Source organism: Mustela putorius, unplaced genomic scaffold, assembly GCF_011764305.1.
Source record: "Mustela putorius furo isolate JIRA1106 unplaced genomic scaffold, ASM1176430v1.1 tig00000242_pilon_pilon_pilon, whole genome shotgun sequence".
NCBI classification, from domain to species: domain Eukaryota; kingdom Metazoa; phylum Chordata; class Mammalia; order Carnivora; family Mustelidae; genus Mustela; species Mustela putorius.
In genome coordinates this window covers 7253449-7272422 of record NW_025421325.1, presented here as the reverse complement: position 1 = coordinate 7272422, position 18974 = coordinate 7253449, and the positions used below count along the sequence as shown (strand labels likewise).

The 18974-nt window shown below is 40.7% G+C and overlaps 1 protein-coding gene across 4 annotated transcripts in view; it reads left to right on the top strand.

Moving 5' to 3' along the window:
- The window catches only part of FHIP1A (FHF complex subunit HOOK interacting protein 1A), a 235322-nt gene that overhangs the window by 131043 nt on the left and 85305 nt on the right, over window positions 1–18974 (top strand). For 3 of the 4 annotated variants that reach the window (XM_004758060.3, XM_004758057.3, XM_013059167.2), the window contains one exon: window positions 18575–18806. In XM_004758060.3, the coding sequence (XP_004758117.1) occupies window positions 18702–18806 (105 nt within the window). In that variant the 5' untranslated portion in view covers window positions 18575–18701. Of the gene's footprint in view, window positions 1–9590; window positions 9733–18574; window positions 18807–18974 lie in introns of all 4 variants that reach the window. The other variant, XM_013059168.2, reaches the window with a different exon arrangement.

Sequence of the window (18974 nt, the reverse complement as noted above, 5' to 3'; positions counted from 1 at the left end):
GGAGGAATGATGAACTTCTTGAACTTGTAAGCCAGCCAGAACAAAGGCCCTTCCCTTAGATTTAACTTTGTCCTGGTCATGGCAACTGGATCGTCCATAGCCTTTGCTTTGAAAGGAGCCGGTTTGGTTTAAGAAGCTTTAGTCCCTCATTTGCAGGTCGACCCAACTGACCCCCAGTTAACTTAATTTCCCTGTTTGGCATAGAATATCTAAATGAAAACTGCATTCCTAATTTTTCACTTTTATAACTCTGCCCCCTCTTTGTCTTCCTTGGAACACAATTTAGGTAGAAACCTGAGTTTGTCCGCTGAGTTGCAGTTCTAACACCCAAATAAATGCTTTTAGTGTGTGTGTGTGGGGGGGGGGTGTTAAAAATTTAATTTTATCTTTTTTCAGTGCTCCAAAATTCATTGTTTATTAACCACATCCAGTGCTCCATGCAATATGTGCCCTCCTTAATACCCACCACCAGGCTCACCCAACCCCCACCCCCCTCCCCTTCAAAACCCTCAGTTGTTTTTAAACAATATTCAGTGAGTTCTTTCCTGGTCAACAAAAGCATGGGGAATCTAGCAGCGAACAAAATAACAGACCTTGCTTTCATAGAGTTTATAGGCTGGTGGGGCCAAAAGTCAAGTCCTTCTGGAAAGACTTGCTAGTGGTGGAGACATGCAAGGTGAGACCTGAGAGTGAGAAGATCTCTTAGTCCCCCAAGACTTAAGAACATGCCTATAGTGAAAACTTCTGGAAATGTGGGGCTATGCATAGGAAATGTGAAAAAAGGAGGGCCCTAAATCTATTCAAGCTTAATTACAGTCTTCATCTCAATAGCAGAAACTGTCTGCTGTTATTTGAGAGCCTAAACTTTGTTTCTCTAGGTGCCCAGGTTCATGGCCAGAAGGAAATGCCAAGTCTCCAGTTACAACTGTAAGGGCATTCTTTTTTTTTTTTTTTTTTTTTTAAAGATTTTATTTATTTATTTGACAGAGAGAGAGCACAAGTAGGCAGAGAGGCAGGCAGAGAGAGAGGAGGAAGCAGGCTCCCTGCTGAGCAGAGAGCCAGATGCGGGACTCGGTCCCAGGACCCTGAGATCATGACCTGAGCCGAAGGCAGCGGCTCAACCCACTGAGCCACCCAGGCGCCCCTGTAAGGGCATTCTTTTCGGACACCCCCATCCCCATTGGATCCGGCAGCTCCAACGGCTCCTGCCTCACCACTTGTTCCCTTAGTTGGAAGACTATGTAGTCATTCTTTCTCTAGATTGGAATTTTTGATTGGAATGGATTATTTCTACCCAGAACTCGGGAGAAAATAATTGTGACATGCTTCTGCGCCATGGTGCCACTGCCTGGCCTTGTTTTGTTCCCTGAAGGGTTGTCAGGAACGAATGCGGGCCATCAGCTGCACCTGCGTTGTGGAAGAAGTGGCAGGAGCACCTGCCACTGCGCTACAGAGAAGGTCTCTCTGAACCAGGAAGCACTTCCCTATTTCACGTGTAAATGCAGCTCAAAGAGAAAAGACGCCCTTTGGAACAGGCCACAGACTCACAGAAAGGCTGAGGCTAAAGCTCCAAGATCAGCGCATCGACGTTCTTTGAACTTTCTTAGACACTTCCCCCCACCCCCCGCCAACAAAATCTTCTTTGGAAATCTCGAATATAAATCTGATAAAAGCAATGAATTGACACCTTAGAGAGTTTTAATATTCGTTATTTTTTAAATGCCTGTGCACCGATTCTCCCCAAAGCTCTTGGGTTCTGGCAGGAACAGGCTGAAAAATATCTCATTTATATTAGTGCTTACGGTGGGAGAGACCTGGCCGAGCACTTACGTGCAGTGCTGCATTTCCTCTCCCTAGCAGCTCTGTGACGTAGACATCATTACGTTCATCTCTGTTTTACACGTGAGGCATTAGACCCATTGAGCTTTAATGTCCCGCCTGAGGTCACGTGGCCAGTAAGTGATGGGAGTTGGACTTGAACCCAGGTCTCCCTGACTAACCAGTCAATGTCCTTAATTGCTGATCTAATGAGACCCTAGCACTAGACGTCACAGGCTATTGTCTTGACCTCTTGTGGTCACATTTGTGGTCATTGTCAGTTCCGGGATTAGGACTCAGAAATTCTGACCGCTGGTCCAACGTTCATCATGCTGTACCTTTGTGATGGCTGCTTTGGAATTATCAGAGGTATATATCCTAGATCAGGTAATGTCCCCAGAACAGTTCCCTGAAACAAAATGTAGAACAGAGCCCACACATCCTTTGCACATAGCATGAGAAAAGGCTTTTTTTTTGAAAAGGAGAGATGAGTGTTTGTTAGAGGGGAGAATCTCATTCCTCCTCTCGCCTCTCTTACTGTCTGTTCTGTAACACAAACAAGCAAAAAAGTCTTTGAAAAGTACGTATTTTTGAAAGAAAAAGTTAGTAGTTGGGTTCAATTTATTTATCTTTTTCTCTAGGTTGTTGGTATTTATTTATTTTAAATGAACTCAGTTACCTACCAGTCTAACCTAAGGGGTATGTATTTATTTTTTTTTTAAGATTTTATTTATTTATTTGACAGACAGAAGTTACAAGTAGGCAGAGAGGCAGAGAGGGAAGCAGGCTCCCTGCTGAGCAGAGAGCCTGATTCTGGGCTGATCCCGGGACCCTGAGATCTTGACCTGAGCTGAAGGCAGAGGCTTAACCCACTGAACCACCCAGGTGCCCGGGGGTATGTATTTTTTAAATGGTAATGTCAGTGCATAGAGTAAAGGTCTCTTTTATGTTAATTCTTAAGATTGGTTTGGAGTCATTTAGAACTATAAGAGGCTGAATATTGGGAAATATTGACTGAACTCACCAGGAGCCTGGTATCGTATTTTATTAGTTTGCCTAGCAAAGGTTATGGTCTTTTTTTTTTTTTTGAAGTCTTGAATATTTTAAAGAATTTTTGTTGGTTAAAGAAATAGGATTTTCTTTCTTTCTAAGGGTCTCTGATAGCTGCGGATATGTTGGTTGTTTCTCATGGTTGGCTGATAGTGGCGGTGAGTGTTGCTGGTGGTCCTAGGGTGTGGATTCTAAGATGAACATGTTGCACGTAGGAGTTGGTTAGGAGGTGCTCTTTGAGTCGACTGTGGGGAGAAGAGGAAGCAGGGCTGGGCAGAGAGAGCGATGATGGACTGCCATCCAGTCTCAACAAAGGCCTGGGCGGACCCTGCAGGGGACCCTAGAGCTGTCGTGAGCTGGGGTGAGGGGGTTGCACCCTCCCTTAGTCTAGGCACTGATGTGGCTGCCTTCAAAGAGGAGGAATCAATCATCCTGGGCATAGTGGCTGTCTTCAGCAGGGGGCAATTTCTAGAGAAGGCTGATAGCCTGGAACACTCCTAGCAGCTGGGAGGATAAATCTCTTGGTCCTTGAGGGCCTGGGAGGATGTTATAGCACCTTGTACCTGCCTGTTCACTCTTGAAATGCAGTAGAAGGAGAGCAGAAGGTAGAGACAAGGTTATCAGATAATCTTTGCTCAATGATTATGGTTTAAAGGTAAGTGGGTAGTTGTATAATATGAAGTTTGTTAACTAATTCAGCCATCCCTGTGTGTGTGTGTGTTAAGACAGTTTGATGTATAAGTCCATAAAAAGAATATTTTTGGTATAGAATATCTTTGGTATAGAATTTACCTAATTCATTGTGTGATTTATTCTAGTATTAAATTCCAACTCTGGCTAAGGCACGGATTTTTAAATTGCTCACACAGGCATGTGCTTTGTATTGTAATTATCTAAAGAAAAGTCTGGAAGCATGCTGCATGGAGATGAGCATGGTCTATAGAAATTTTGTGTAACTAGGAGCCAGATTGCAGAAGCTGATCTGAAGAGGGGATTTAATGTAAGGATTAATGACTGAATTTTTATTTAAAATACTGCATGGTTTTATAATTCATAAACAGTTATACAAAACACATGGAGTTACATTGTGATTTGCTAATTTAAATTATATACAAAAAATTGTGGTAGATCTGTAATTGAATTTATGAGCCGTTCCACAATTTGATCAGTATATGCCATATGAAAAGCAAACACAAACATGTTTTGAATCAGCGTTTTGGGTAACGCATCTTTTGATATATCCCCTCTTTTAGAACTGAAGTGATGAATTGGGATATATTACATGGCTCATGTTCCTGTTTTTGTTTTTTTTAATTGGCAGGATAATCAGTTTTGTTCATCTTTCTAACATGCATTGGAATCACAAACCCGTTGGATTTTATTTGCATAGCTAGACCTTGTGTAAGCAGGGAAATAGAACAGCTTCTCTAGTGGCTGACACCCCAAGTTCTCTAGACTGTTTGAGTGATATGGTGTGGCAGTAGCAATGACTGGTTGACTAGTGGCTATAGCTTCTTCAAGCAATTGTTTTATTTATTACCAAACTTTTTTTTAAAATATTTTATTTATTTATTTGACACAGAGAGATCACAAGTAGACAGAGAGGCAGGCAGAGAGAGAGAGAGGGAAGCAGGTTCCCTGTTGAGCAGAGAGCCCAATGTGGGACTCGATCCCAGGACCCTGAGATCATGACCTGAGCCGAAGGCAGCGGCTTAACCCACTGAGCCACCCAGGCGCCCTATTTATTACCAAACTTTTAATCTCTCTAAGAGTTGGATTTGTGGTCCGTACAAATTCCATGACACTGTTCTCTTGACATCACGGTCAAATAAATAACGAAGGGAGATATTTCACTAGGAGCCAGAATGCTGGGAATCACATCCTGTTTTTATCACAGATGCCTCATTTGCTAAGGTAATTGCTGCCTTGTGTCACTCTCAGATATGTTCTTGTACAAACATGGTATCCGTGAAAGAACCCTTTTTGGTGAAGCCACTCCGACTCCTTTTCCTGACCATGGCTCCCCTTCTCTGTCATCTAGTCCTCCTAGTCCTTCTGTCCCTTCATGTAAACATTCACTTTTCTGTAAGCTTCAGTTCCTTCAACAATAAAATGGGTATGATAGGCCCTACTTCACTGAGTGGCCCTGAGAATGAAAAAGACAAGTTTCACAAGCTGCTGTGCAGAGCGAATGCCCCATGTTTGGCAGCTCATTTCACCAGCTCTGACTATTCCTTGCCCAGGCAAACCTCTCCTTACTGTGAGCTGCTTATTCCCCCAGCCCCCCCCCCCCATCCCAAAGATTGTATTTATTTATTTGACAGAGAGAGAGGGATCACAAGTAGGCAGAGAAGCAGGCTGGTGGGGGCGGGGTGGTGGGTGGGAAGCAGACTCCCTGCTTAGCAGAGAACCTGAGGTGGAGCTCAATCCCAGACCCTGAGATCATGACCTGAGCTGAAGGGGGAAGCTTAACCCACTGAGCCTCCCTGGCGCCCCTCAGACTGGATCTTACATGCTCCACACATCTAGGGCAGTTGGGTAAGTGCTTCTTGAATCACCCATGAATACAAGAAGATGTGATCCCTACCCTCAAGAAGACCAGAGTCTGGGTCTGCAACAGCTGTAACACAAAGTAGAAACTATGTTGCTGTGGGATGAAGAGGTTTAGAGAAAAAAAGAGAGTGATAGGACAGATTGAAGGCAGGGACTTAGTAGGTGTTCAGCATAATGTTTTTAATCCTGGCAACCAGAGGTTTTGGGTTGCTAGAATTTTTTTTTTTGAAAGATTTTATTTTTTCATTTGAGAGGGAGAGAGAAAGAAAGAGAGAGGACAAGTGGTGGGGGGAGGGGAGAGAGAGGGGAAGCAGATTGTCTGCTGAGTGGGGAACCCAACATGGGGTTCCCCAAGATCATGACTGGAGCCGAAGGCAAGCACTTAACCAACTGAGTCACCCAAGAGCCCTGGGTTGCTGGAATTTTTTTGCTAAATTTTACAGGACATGTTACATATTTGCTTTGAATTCTACCCCCCTCAACTTTTAGTGATAACTTATTCTTTGAACTTTACATGTGATGGGGTGGACAGAGTGGTTTTTGTTTTGTTTTTTGCCCATCAGGTGGAATTAGATCTGAGAGCTTCTGTTAAATGCATTTAGGTCCTTTTGGCACTTTTGTAACAATGTAGCCAATATATTTACCATTATTTATACTGGTTGTGCTGTTATGCTGAGCATATGCTCATTTCATATGCTTGGTGATAGTTTGTGTGTAGATAATTTGAACATTTTTGAATTAAAAAAATTTTCATTATATAGTTATTCTATTTAACGACTTTGAAAAGATTCTCCAGAGAGAGAGAGAGAGTAGAATTAATGATTTTTTAATCACATTTTTTTTGGCTAGCATGTTCTGCTTTGTGGTTTTACTCCCCCAATCACATAAGCCAGATTTAGGAGAGAAATCACAGGGGGATCTGTTCAGACAGTTACTTGTTTGATTCCCCCAGAGGCACTGGCTCTTAGATCTTCTACTAGTGTAACTCCTCTGATCTTTTATTCTGTAAGGTGTTTGTGTCTCTGTATGATGGATGTTTCACTGACCCAAGTAAATGGAAGAAAATTTTCTCCAGCCTTTAAATGTATTGCTTTCCTTGTTCTTTCAAAAACACACTTTTCTTGGGTAAGAACATTTTAGAGGCATCTGGCATCAAATCAACAGAATTGTGGCCTTTAATGGAATTTGAAGCACTGAGAGGTGGTTTGATTGGTAGGAATCTATTTTTGCTTCTTTTTCCTTGGCTATACCCCCTATACACAATAAAGAAACAACTCCCCACCTCCCCTTGTTTTTTGAAACAAGAGTATCTGATTTTATTGAATCTTGTACTTTGGCTTTTATTGTCACTTTCCTTTTTCCCTCGAAGGGGAGGAAAAACTCTCAACTTGTGTACAGAGTAAATTAAATTATGAGGAGAATAGTCCAAGGAGTTAAAACAAGATGAACTGAGGTTTTGAAACTGAATCTGAGCTTTGCCACGATGTTGCCGATAGTCTAATCTATGATTCAGAAACATATTAGTCATTTTGATATACTGTTGATTTGACTAATTACCCTGAAGGCTGGCTGGCAGACTGAATTGCCCAAGTCACCTAGTAATTTTGATCAAATCAACGAGTAATTATAGTTTTGTGCAGGCAACAAATATAGAATACTGATTATGGTAGACTAAAGATGTTATTGTGATATAATCATATAAAATACTTAGTTATGGCATTATAGCAGCCTTTACCTTTTTCATACTTCAATACTTAAATTCTCAGCACACAATGGAGAAAGGTTGTGGCAGCTCTTTGGGGAGAATCGTTTTATTCTTTCAGTATAAACGTGAGATTTTCTGGTGATAAGGTAAATACTTATATTTTAAATGTACCTTAATTATAATAAGTATGTTTCCAGAAGCCCTCAGAACTAAATATGGTCAGACTTGAAACTCAAAATTCTCTTAGATTTCCCACAGAAAGAGCTTAGAAATGAGCAATTGTGTGACAGGGCCCAAAGTTATTGTGACTAATTTCACTATTGATTCATCAGATAAATACTAACATTAGCACGACCGGGCCTGACGTTTGTTGGGTTTGCATTCTGTCATCATTCTTCTCCCCTCTGGGGAGATCCTTCTCCAGAGGATGGTGTTTATTACTGAACTGGTAGTTTGCAATGTTTCGATGCGATTTTTGTGGGCATAAATGTAAAATACTGTAGAAACAGAGCCATGTTGACTGGATGAAAAAAATCTGTCTTTAATTTTACTTGCGTTGTCTCCTGCATGGTTTACCTATGTTCCTTTTCCGTGAAAGCAGGAAATATAATTTACTCGGAATTAGTGCAGATTTGCTGTGTAATTAATGTTTGTGGAGCTCCTCCAGGGGAATTACTCTGTGTTGTACAGTAACTTCATCCACTGTGGACGTACTTGACAAAAAAAAAAAAATCAGAAAGAAAGAGAACAATGATTGAAAAATTTCAGATATTTTGAGTTTGCTCTAAGGGAATTGTAGATGTTCTGCTCTTTTCTTGCCTGGCCTTACTTTCTACCTGCCTGTCATCGTGTGAATGTCTCAGTGTGGTGAGAGTCCTTCTTGCATTTGAAGATGCACTTTTTGGGGGTACATCCAAGTGCCTACTGCTTTGTTGGGATACTCAGGTATTTCTCCAGCTTCATGAGAAAAAGAATTGTGAGTATTTGCGTGTCTTGCCTTGTGCATTGACGTTAGAGCCTCATTTTGCAACAGGTAAATTGCAATTCCATTCCAATGGTACCGAGTCAGATCATCAATTTTTGCTAATCCTGCAGGATTTAAAATGGAAGTGAATTATTATGCATATATATGGTAATATTATATAAAATTATTCTTCCAAAAAGAGGAATGCCTTTGCTTCCATATTCTCTTCACAGCTCCTTTGATTTTAGAACTTAATTAGCTCTAGAGTGCCGGATGCTTTGAGGGAAAAGTAGGGACCCTTGTCTACTCTTGCTCATTGTTTTCTACCTGAAACACTAACTCTAGGGAGAAATGGTGCCCATTGCAAAATGTGTCTCCAGCAAAACCGAATTTAAAACACCATCTTTGATTTTTCTTTCCTCGCTTTTGCTTTCTCTTTCTTTCCCTTCTGTACAAAAGACACTGATACACACATGTTAATTTAGTGGAGAAGAGTTTTAATTAAAGAAGTACGGGTAGGCTGAAACCATTCCAGTCTGTGCCAGTCTCTCTCGAGGCAAGTGTAGAGGAACTGAAGCAGAATGTGGAAGACTCACGATCTACCCAGTTGCTTCTGGAGGCTTATAGATAAATTAGTGCCTTCCTCCCCATGAGGACAGCCTCTCCGCAGGTCTGCTCAGGGGCCTGGCAGCCATCCAGTGAGTAAGCCTTCCTGGCGCAACAGAGGGACTGCTTCCTGCAAGTGGCTTCAGCTTCTACTTAAATTCTTGAAAAGGCATCACAGCCTAAATTCTGGACCCCCCAAGCAGAAATTAGAGCCTCCATTACCCTTTGTTAATTGCAAATTACATATGGCTCTTCTACTCTAGTGTCTCTGAAGAGGCAGCCACTAATAATTAGTATTTACGTCTGTGTGCAGAGCTAGACTTGTGTGCTTGCGCGCGCGTGCCTCTCTCTGCTCAGGGAGACATAGACTCAAGAGTGTACCTCACCTTGAGGTAAAGCGTGGCTCTGTTCAGGAGTAAGCAGTCTCTTACCAAGTTCCGTACCGGACTTCCACAGGACAACGCTAGTGGTAAAAGGGAGCCTACAGGGTGGGGGAGCTGGTGCTCACCGGGGTGGTATTTTTCAGAGAAAGTCGAAGAAATTCATTTGTAGGTGCATCATGATCTTTGGTTTTCATGGCAAATATGAGTTCGAAAGATTGAGGTTTGTACAGTTAGAAAAAAAACCTATTAAAAAAAGACAGATGATGGGGCGCCTGGGTGGCTCACTTGGTTAACCCACTGCCTTCACCTCAGGTCATGATCCTGGAGTCGCAGGACTGAGTCCCTCATCAGGCTCCCAGCTCCACAGGGAGTCTGCTTCTCCCTCTGACCTTCTCCCCTCTCATGGTCTCTGTAGCTTCTGTAAACCGCAGTGCCGGGAGCTTCTCTTGAAATGAGAGATTGTCACAGTGAGCTATATTTACTTAGACGGCTTTTGTTTTTTCTTCAAAAGAGATCCTAGAAAAATGACTGAGACCCTGGAGAGCCCAGGATTCCTCCAACTACTTTTGGAGAAACAGTGATCTAGACTGACGGAAGTTTTGGCAGAGCGTTAACTTTTCGTATTCCCAGCGCTATGACTCCCATAAGGAAAGGTAAACTACAGAAATGTAACCCAATAAGTATTATTGCATGATAATATTAAAATAAACATTAGAAAAGCGGTCCTCAAGAATAAGACTGCCACTCTTCTGAATTCTTTCCGCTTTCTTACCATGTCATTTTTGCTCATATTTATTCCATTGGAAGTTAACAGTTCGTAAGTGTAGATGTAGTTGTTTTCCCCTTGTGTGTTTTCTCTTGAATGTTTTCAAACATTCTCTGCTCCTTAAAATTGATTCAAGTGGCATATTATGTTAGGATATTCTTCAATCCCTACTCATACCCATCGGGCTGTAATTATTGCAGGGCACCTTTCCCTTCCTGGCGAGATGAAGAAGAGACTTCTGGCGCACTGTAACTGCTATATTAAGCTGGACTTGGGTACTTTCCTTTGGTTTGGGATGTTCATTGGCTTATATTTTATTTTTATTTATTTTAAAATATTTTATTAGTTTATTTGGCAGGCAGCAATCACAAGTAGGCAGAGAGGCAGGCAGAGAGGGAAGAAGGGAGGCAAGTTCCCTGCCGAGCAGAGAGCCTGATGTGGGACTCTATCCCAGGCCCTGGGATCACGACCTGAGCTGAAGGCAGAGGCTCTAACCCACTCAGCCACCCAGGTGCCCCCATTGGCTTGTATTTCAAATGAAAAAATGTTTTTGCTAAGTAGAACATGAATATGGTACCAAATTCAAAAAGCAGAGAAAGGTACACAGTGAAATGAAGTCTTCCTGCCTCCCCTGTCCCCGGGGCCACCCCATGCCACTCCACTGAGGCAGGCTAAGGCACCTTACATACCTTCTTGGGGACTTTGACAGATGGTCTGTGCACGTACAGGCATACAGAGTAACACATTCCTTTTTTTCTTGTACAAACGGTGGCATATGGTACTTGATGTTCTGTCCGTATTCCAACAGCCTTTTGATATCAGAGCTGCCGCCTTCTTCATCTTCTTCTTCTTTTTTTTTTTTTTAAATTGTGACCTAGGATTCCATTATATAAAAGTGCCTAACTTATATAACTAGGCCATGGCTGGTGGATATTGAAGATCTTTCCACTTGTTTACCCTCGACACCAAAGGATATCACTGTAGTTAGGTTAGTGGTTAAAAGGATTGTGTCTGGATCAGACAGATCTCAGGACATCTGTATGACCCTGATTAGACCTTGATTACTTCTTTGTGACTCAGTTTCCTTATTTGTGAAAGAAGGGAGTAGAGTTCACAGGATTGTTGAGAAGGTTTAATGGTGTGAGGTATTTCAAATAGTCCCGACACAGAGAATTGCTCAATACGTGTCAACTCTTACTGTCTGTCATTCTGCCATTTTGCAAGGTCAACGTGTTTTCCTAGGATAAATGCGTAGAAGTGGTTTTCCTGACCCAATTTAATTTTGAAGACTGTTGCCAAATAGTTCTGTCGGTAGAAACGCAGTTCATGCTCTCACCTGAGGTGTAGGAGGGGCGCTCATTTTTACTTCTCATAAGTCACCTCTTGTTACCTGTAAATATGGACTGTAAATATGTAGTAGTTGCTCAGAGGGGAGAGATTTCAAGTTAAAAATTTCTTCTTCCTGAAATTTTTCAGGGCTTCTAGAAGAGCTCACTTTTTATTTTTATCAGTATGACATCTTCTCTTGATGATGAACTGATTGTGGCAATAAGAAATGTGTGAGCAGTAAACTACTTTAAGCCAGTAGGTTTTTATTATGTACTTCTAAAATCCTTTACCTACTCATGGATGAGAAAATGCAGACTTTTAAATCTTCATACAACACTGGTACCATTTGTTAGAGGGATTATTATATTTACATGTAAGGAAGTGTTACATTATTTTTCTGTTCATAAAAAATAAATGTGAAATTAGAACTTTATAGTGTTAGGTTATCACTTAAGTGCTGCTATTATTCCACTGACTTGAAGGCAAGATACCAGTCTCAACTAACTCAAGAACCCGTGGCTTTCACCATTTCTGTCATGTGTATAGTACAACTTTGTGGCCCATTCTGTAGACTGGTGAAGAAGAGTGCTTTGTCCTAATCAGCACAAGGATTATGTTCTAGGAGACAAGCAGATTGTTGATTCTGAGCCTTTGCTAACATTATAATAAATGCTGATCATTTGATCATATCATATGATCTGATCATTTGATCAGATCATAATAAATGCTGATCTGATTGAGTTTGTACCTCACCTTGCGGTGTTTTGGGTAGGAGAGGAAGTGCCCAGCCAGCTATGAAATTTGTAGGGCACCAAGACCTGAACTGATTATTATTCAAGAACCTGGTTACTCATACGGCTAGAACAACCCCCATGGTTTTGAGACAGAACCTTTATTTACAATTCAAGTCACAAAAGTTCCACAGCTCTCTTCGGTAATACCTTTAGTATTGGAACTGGTTGTTAGCCTCTGCTTTGGGACTCTTCATGGTTTTACCATGAATGCATCTTCAAAATGACTTTTAACCTTATTTTGAAGGGGGGGCAGTTCATTCACTGTTTTAAAAATTGGCTGAAGACTACCGCCCCCTCTCTCCAGAGAAGGATGCCAACAATTTATGAGATCCGTGGATCTACAGGGAATGTTATTGGTACTTCCCTCATTGCATTTTGCGTATCTTACGCCATGCACAGATGGGTGGAGGACATTTTGGCAAAAGAAGCTTTTCTTGTTATTTCAAAAGGCAGTCATCACCTCACTTTCATTATGCTACAGGTTTCATATCTGAAAATTTTCACTGAAAGCATTTGAAAAACTACTGGGAGGGAACTCATTCTGATTACTACAGCTAGAAAGACAAGTACAGACTCAACAGCACAACTTCCCCAAGTACTTACTTTTCCACAGAAAATGACTGAGGCATGTTGGTCAAAAACGTAAAAAAAATTTTTTTCCCCAGGAACATTTCTTGAGAAGAACTTCGATAGTATGAGAAGGTTCTTAGATTCAGAGCATGTAAAATCTCTGCTTTAGACTATTACCCCAGAGAAGTGGTTGGATCATCTTGGGGCTGCATTTACTTTAGTTAAGTTTTAGGACTTTGTGTGAGAAATCTTGACTGAGCTGTCCCTTGATAGCTTTCAACAAAATAGTGGTGTGAAAGGGTGGGGCATACTACCAAGGTTGTAGTGATTAATTGGGTTGTTGGGGAGACTCCCCGAGAGTGGTCCAGTTTTCGTGTTTCAACAAATCATTCAATGTGTGCAAGAAACTTCTCTGTTCAGTCATCAGTGAGCTATTGTCTCAACACTGGGTATAATTTTCAAAAGCTGTAATTTTTACATTCCAAATCCTTACCAATAGTGGTTTAGTTTCTTAAATAACCTTAAAAATCAAGTTTCCAAACAAATAATACTAGGTATGAATATGAATATTAACTTTGATTTTTCTACTCCATTTTTTTCTGCTTATCCATTGCATGGCACTTGGGTATGACTTAGTCGGCAGCTGGTTCTTGTGAAATTAAAATGTAAAAACATGATGGAACTATTTCAAGGAATTATTGACAGTTTTCGGCTGTCTTGTTACTATTTTAAAATGTGCACTTATCAAAACCTGAAACTATTTGGAATGTATGTATGGGGAGAATTTTCTTGGTGCGCACTCTGTGTTAGCTGGTGACCTACAACTTGGCAGGACGAAATGAGATTCTGCTTTACTGAATAATGGACAGTCATCAACGAATGAGCCAGAGTCAAAAACTATGGCAGGTTGAGGGAGCCCTAGGACAAGGTCCAGGAAAGTCAGGGGCTATTGGGTGTTTGCTTTATTTTTCAGAGTCCAGAATTGCTATGTGATATGACAGCGAGAGAGAAAAGGAAACTGGGCCAGAGGATTACAGCACAGGGAGGATTTAGATTTAATAGGATTTTATTAGGCTCTAAGCAGAGGTTGTCTGAGGTAGTTTGACCCACACTGAATCCCCCTCTCCCCACTGCTATTACTTGTAATTGAGGGCAGAAGTTTCTGCTCTCTTTAGGTGTTCCCAGTATTTGAAGAGTCTTCACCCCAGATGGAATTTTTCATGATAAGCACATTTACAGTAGTCGACTTTTTATGTATTTGGTAGCGGCCAATTCAGGGCATTTGAAAATGCATTCTAAAACAATGAGTTCTTGTACTGGCAAAAACCAAACAAACTGAATTATATTTGAGATGGTTGATTCCTGTGTTTTGGGTTCTTTAAGTGAAATATGCTTTAATAGTTAAAAAGAATACAGATCGAATCCATTTATAACTGGAATTCTTACAAAGAACTTTTGTACAGTGACCATTATCCTTCTTCAAAGCTTATCTTCTTACCCCTCCCCGCTTGGTATATCACTTGGAATAAAGTACAGAAAATCATGACTTTTGAGCTGGGGGAGACCTGAGAGATAATCATATAGTCCTAACCCACCTAAGAGGTTCCAAATCAAGATCCCTGCTTTCCACTCAAGGTCTCACTGCTGTGTAGTCCTCGGGCCGTGTCCCAGTTCAGAGCTCAAGTCCCCAAGAGGCGACTTGGTGTTTTCTGACTTCCACACTTGGACAACTGAGCTAAAATCTCTTAGCCTCACCCTTTGTTCTCCACTTTAAATCCACCTAATCTCTCGAACCATTTCTACAGACCAACCAGAGAAATATGAGGAGGGAAGAAGGAGAAGGGAGGGAGCCTGCCATGTCTTTTCATCACGTTCAAGAGATTACTTCTCATCTGGCAACTCGCTGGGGAAAGACTCCAAAAGACTCCACATGGCTTCTTTTTCATCTCTAGGCTTCTCCATGCTGTGTTACTGACCTTGCCTTTCCTCTGCTCTAATTGCTCTACTAAAATCGTTTAAAAAAAACCCAAAACCAAAAACCAACAATGATCAATCAATCTATCTTCCTTCAAATTCTCTGTGTTCATTGGTTCTTTCCCATTATGCCTGCAAATATCAGTTTTTCCTTAATAAAAATGTTCCCTTGGCTCTGTGTCCCCTTAAGGTGACCATTATTTCTTTTCCTTAAAGAATTTTTTAATAATCCATTATTAGAGTATATTATATTTAAATAGATAAAAGAAAGATGGCACGAGATCATATATTGTTAAATGCCAAAATGTTTACACTGTAATTTCAGTATGCTAGTGAAAGAGGGGTGTATTAAAATATAGTCATTTGTAGTTCAGTGGAAAAATGTGATTTTCACACATTTATAGCTTTCCTAAGTATTGTAGTTTTCAAAGGAGGCTGAAATTAGGTAAAGATGTCTATTTGAAAATGAGGTTGAAGGAATTTTTATGGTAGAAAGGGTATGATCTAGAAGACTAGAATCTAACCTTTTATGATTATATAGTATATTTTATAACCCTGTTATATGGAAGTTTATGCGTGTGCTTTTTTTCATAGTCAAAAGATATCATGTACTTTCTAAAAAAAGGCAAGTAAGAATACCTATAATTCTTATGTCGGTTATCTCTATCTTCAATCATGATTTAATAACATTTTTCTTTCCTTACTGATGAAAATATTTTTGTATATAGTATTAATGAAATATATAAATTTGACTACTCAATAGTCCGTTCTGTCTTTGAGGTATAAAATCTGTGCCGGTGTATACATGTGTTTTGATAGTTCCTCCCCCTGCCATGCCCCCCCCCCCCCAAAAAAAACCCCTCAGCAACCACACCACAAAACCATAGGCAACCACTGTTGGACAGAGGCCTTTAGGTATTTTTCAGGATTGGTGGTTCATTTGAAGAAAACAAAATCCCTCCGAATGGTTTACAGAGCTCTTTCCCAGGCATGAAATTAAAGTTGGTGTGCATGTGGTGGGTATTTCCGGGAAGAACGGGCTGAATATGTGGCAGGAACACTCTGAGCAGTCCCCACCCCAGGTACCATAGGCCCAAGAGAGCAGAGGACATGAAGGGGGAAATGTCTAACAATGCCATACATGGTGCAAGCCCATGTTCTGGTGACGGCAGCCTCTTCTACTTGCTCCTGGCTTTTTGCTAAGTTTTGTCCTGCTCTGTGCTTCACTGGAGACTTTAACTGTGCTCTGAGAGTTAAATAAAAAGCTTGGAGTGGAAAAATGCAAAAAGGAAGAAAGTAAAGCCTGACAACAGGCGAATGCAGAAATGTATTAGAAACCTAGGCGCTTGAGGAAAGGCGCCTTTCTCTGTCTCTTATCAATATGGAGCCCTCTCTTTCTTGTAGTTTTATATTGCCCTGGGGACATGCTAGTGCTCCAATACTCTAACAGGGGAATAAGAGAGAAAGAGAGTGGAAATATCCAGCGCTTTTGTCTGTGGGTTTATTCGGAAGTATTTTCATTTATAGAATCTTCTGGCATAGTGTTTGCTACTTAAATGTGGCTTGCTTGACTTACCACATTCTTCAGGCATCTGTTTCAGAAGTATGATTGGGTAAAGCATCATCCAAGTGAGATGCACTTTTCTCAGAGAAGATACAGCTTCCTTAAGGGAATAGGGCCAGGGATCATAGCCAGGAGAAAGAATAAAGATTTCTAGAAGGAACCCTGGACTGGGAATCAGGAGACATTCCATTTCCATCAAAACTAACTGGTAGTTTGTGATTTTAGCTAAGATATTTATCTCATCTGTAATAAAGTCTCGCTCTCTGCAAGGATTGCATGCAAAGTCTCTTTGAGAACGGGCTTCACAGACCTTAGAGAGCACTATTCTAATTTTGATTTAGAAGCAGTTGGCAGGGACGCCTGGGTGGCTCAGTTGGTTGGACGACTGCCTTCGGCTCAGGTCATGATCCTGGAGTCCCGGGATCGAGTCCCACATCGGACTCCCAGCCCCATGGGGAGTCTGCTTCTCTCTCTGACCTTCTCCTCGTTCATGCTCTCTCTCACTGTCTCTCTCTCAAGTAAATAAATAAAATCTTTAAAAAAAAAAAAAAAAGAAGCAGTTGGCATGTTGAATGTTCCCCTCATATGTTTCAAGATGAATCTGAGAATCCTGGAGCTGGAAGGAGTCTTGAAGAGTCTTGTACTTTTTGAACCTCTGGGATAAACCAAAACACTCTGATTTTCCTTATTATTATCATTGTACCTTCTGAATAAAAGCATTTTCACAGAAATACTATGTTTTAGACAATGAGGGAGTTGAATTAGAATTTGTTTTATTTATTATCACTTAAAACAGGGTTGCCTGCTGAAATGTTACCTCCAAGGACCAGCCTGTGTGAGGTGAAGGGGCTGGCTGTAGGATCCTAGGGAGGTGCCAAGACCTCAGAGATGGGGAGCATGTACCCTTTGTGTGTGGGGAGGCCACTTCTGGGTTTTAAAATACTGATGGGCCCAGTAAAACATGCCTCTCAGTGACAAAGAGCCATTGCTGGCAGTGGACAATGTCCTATTGAGAACAATAAATTTGGATTATTAGGAATTACATGTCAGGGAATTCACCAATTTGAATAATAATATAAAGTCATAGAAGATACACATTAGCTGTTTTCCTCAGGTATGTGATTTGTGCGAGCCTTCTTCAAACAGACTTTCCTCTTTCTCCATACTTTAATCCTCCTCCATTCTCCCTAAAAAATGTTTCCTTTCCTCAGAATGATCAGTTCTAGCCAGTTTTCTATTCTTATGTTCTACCATTTTTTTCAAGATATGAATGTTGAATGGTTAGCCTCCCATCCCCAAGAGAATATGCCTTAACAACTTTCTAGTGTTTAATTTCACTCCCTACAAAGAACTTGACCCAGAAATCTAACCTAAATCCTCACCTTAAACCCCCTTTCTCACATTTTATTGTTTGTAGGAGGAGCAGTTGACTGGTGTTCTCCTCATAATACCCTTCATATTACTTGGGTGAAAAATTGCTGGTGGTTTTTTTTTTTTTTTTTTTTTTTTTACTACAAGTCTGGAAATTTTATCATGGATTTTGTTTTCCAGTGCACTAATAATTATCATGTAATCACTGTACCTCAAACTCTCCAGTCTGTACACTCAAAAAAATAGTTTTTTGAACCAGACCCCATTCTTTCTGTGAGCTGACCAAACTGGGGAGATACTGGGCCTATATTGCTGCTTCTCTTTGTGAGTTAGCTCCATGCGACTGGATCCTATTTGCTGTATGCTCTATGACCTCAATATCTTTTTGCTCCCTCCTGGCTGTCTGGTAATCGGACTCTCTTCATATTTTATCCACATAATTCATTTTCCATTTGTAAGTGTGCTACCTTGTACTCTCACTGAGGAAGCACTATCTTGTTTTTTGATGGATCATTTCTATCTCTGATTTGTCAAGGTTACTTGGAATTCTATTATTTTTTGGAAAAGCCAGAAATCTTAACTTGGTTTGTAACTATGCAATGACTGAGAATGCTTTCGATTCCATTATGACAGCCATTGATTAAAAAAAAACATTCAATCATATTGGACCCAGGAGTCTGGGTGCTGTTTTAGAACTACCCAAAGTTGCATTATGGCATTTATTTCTGTCACTATTAACTAATGGCTTTTCTGTTTCTGGATGTTTTTAAATTCCACAGACATTGGTATGATAGTTTCTTGCTTCGTTATAGAAACTAGATTTGAACGATTATAGAAACTAGATTTGAACGATTAGACTTACTGTCTAGGGGGTTTGGTGGTGGTAGTGAAGAAAATAAACCCAATAATTGTTTAATTTATGTGTGTAGCTTTGGTAGCATCAGTTTAAAAAATATTTTTAGTAGCAAGGGAAGAGTAAATAAGAATGGGTAGCAATGTCTATTTTGTAGATATTTTTGTTCTGTGTTAGATTTTGAGAACGTCTGTGTTCTTACTTAAATTTAATGGCCAGTGTCCTATTTAATATATGAACATAACGAGATGCATTTTTGTTACTGTCATTACAGGTTTCAGAAGATGACAGTGAAATGTGAAGAAGTTACGTTTCTTATGTGATACTGGAAAGTTAGTGACTGCTTGCCAAATTTTCCTGAAAATTAAATATGACTTAGAAGCACTGATTTATGAAGACTTATGATGTCATCAGTTACAACGGAAAACAAACTCCAGCAGGCCGTGAGCCTGCAGGGAGTAGACCCAGAAACATGCCTGATTGTATTTAAAAACCACTGGGCACAGGTAATGTATGAGCTGCCCTTTCTCTGCTGGTCTAGGTAGCCCATGAGTGTCTATCCCATTGAACCAGGGCCTTACTACCTCTGTGATGGGTGACTGGGCTTCCAGAAACATAGGGAGCAAAACCTTTGCAGGTAGGAAGAAAAGCAGCTCTCTCTCTTTCTTCCCTTC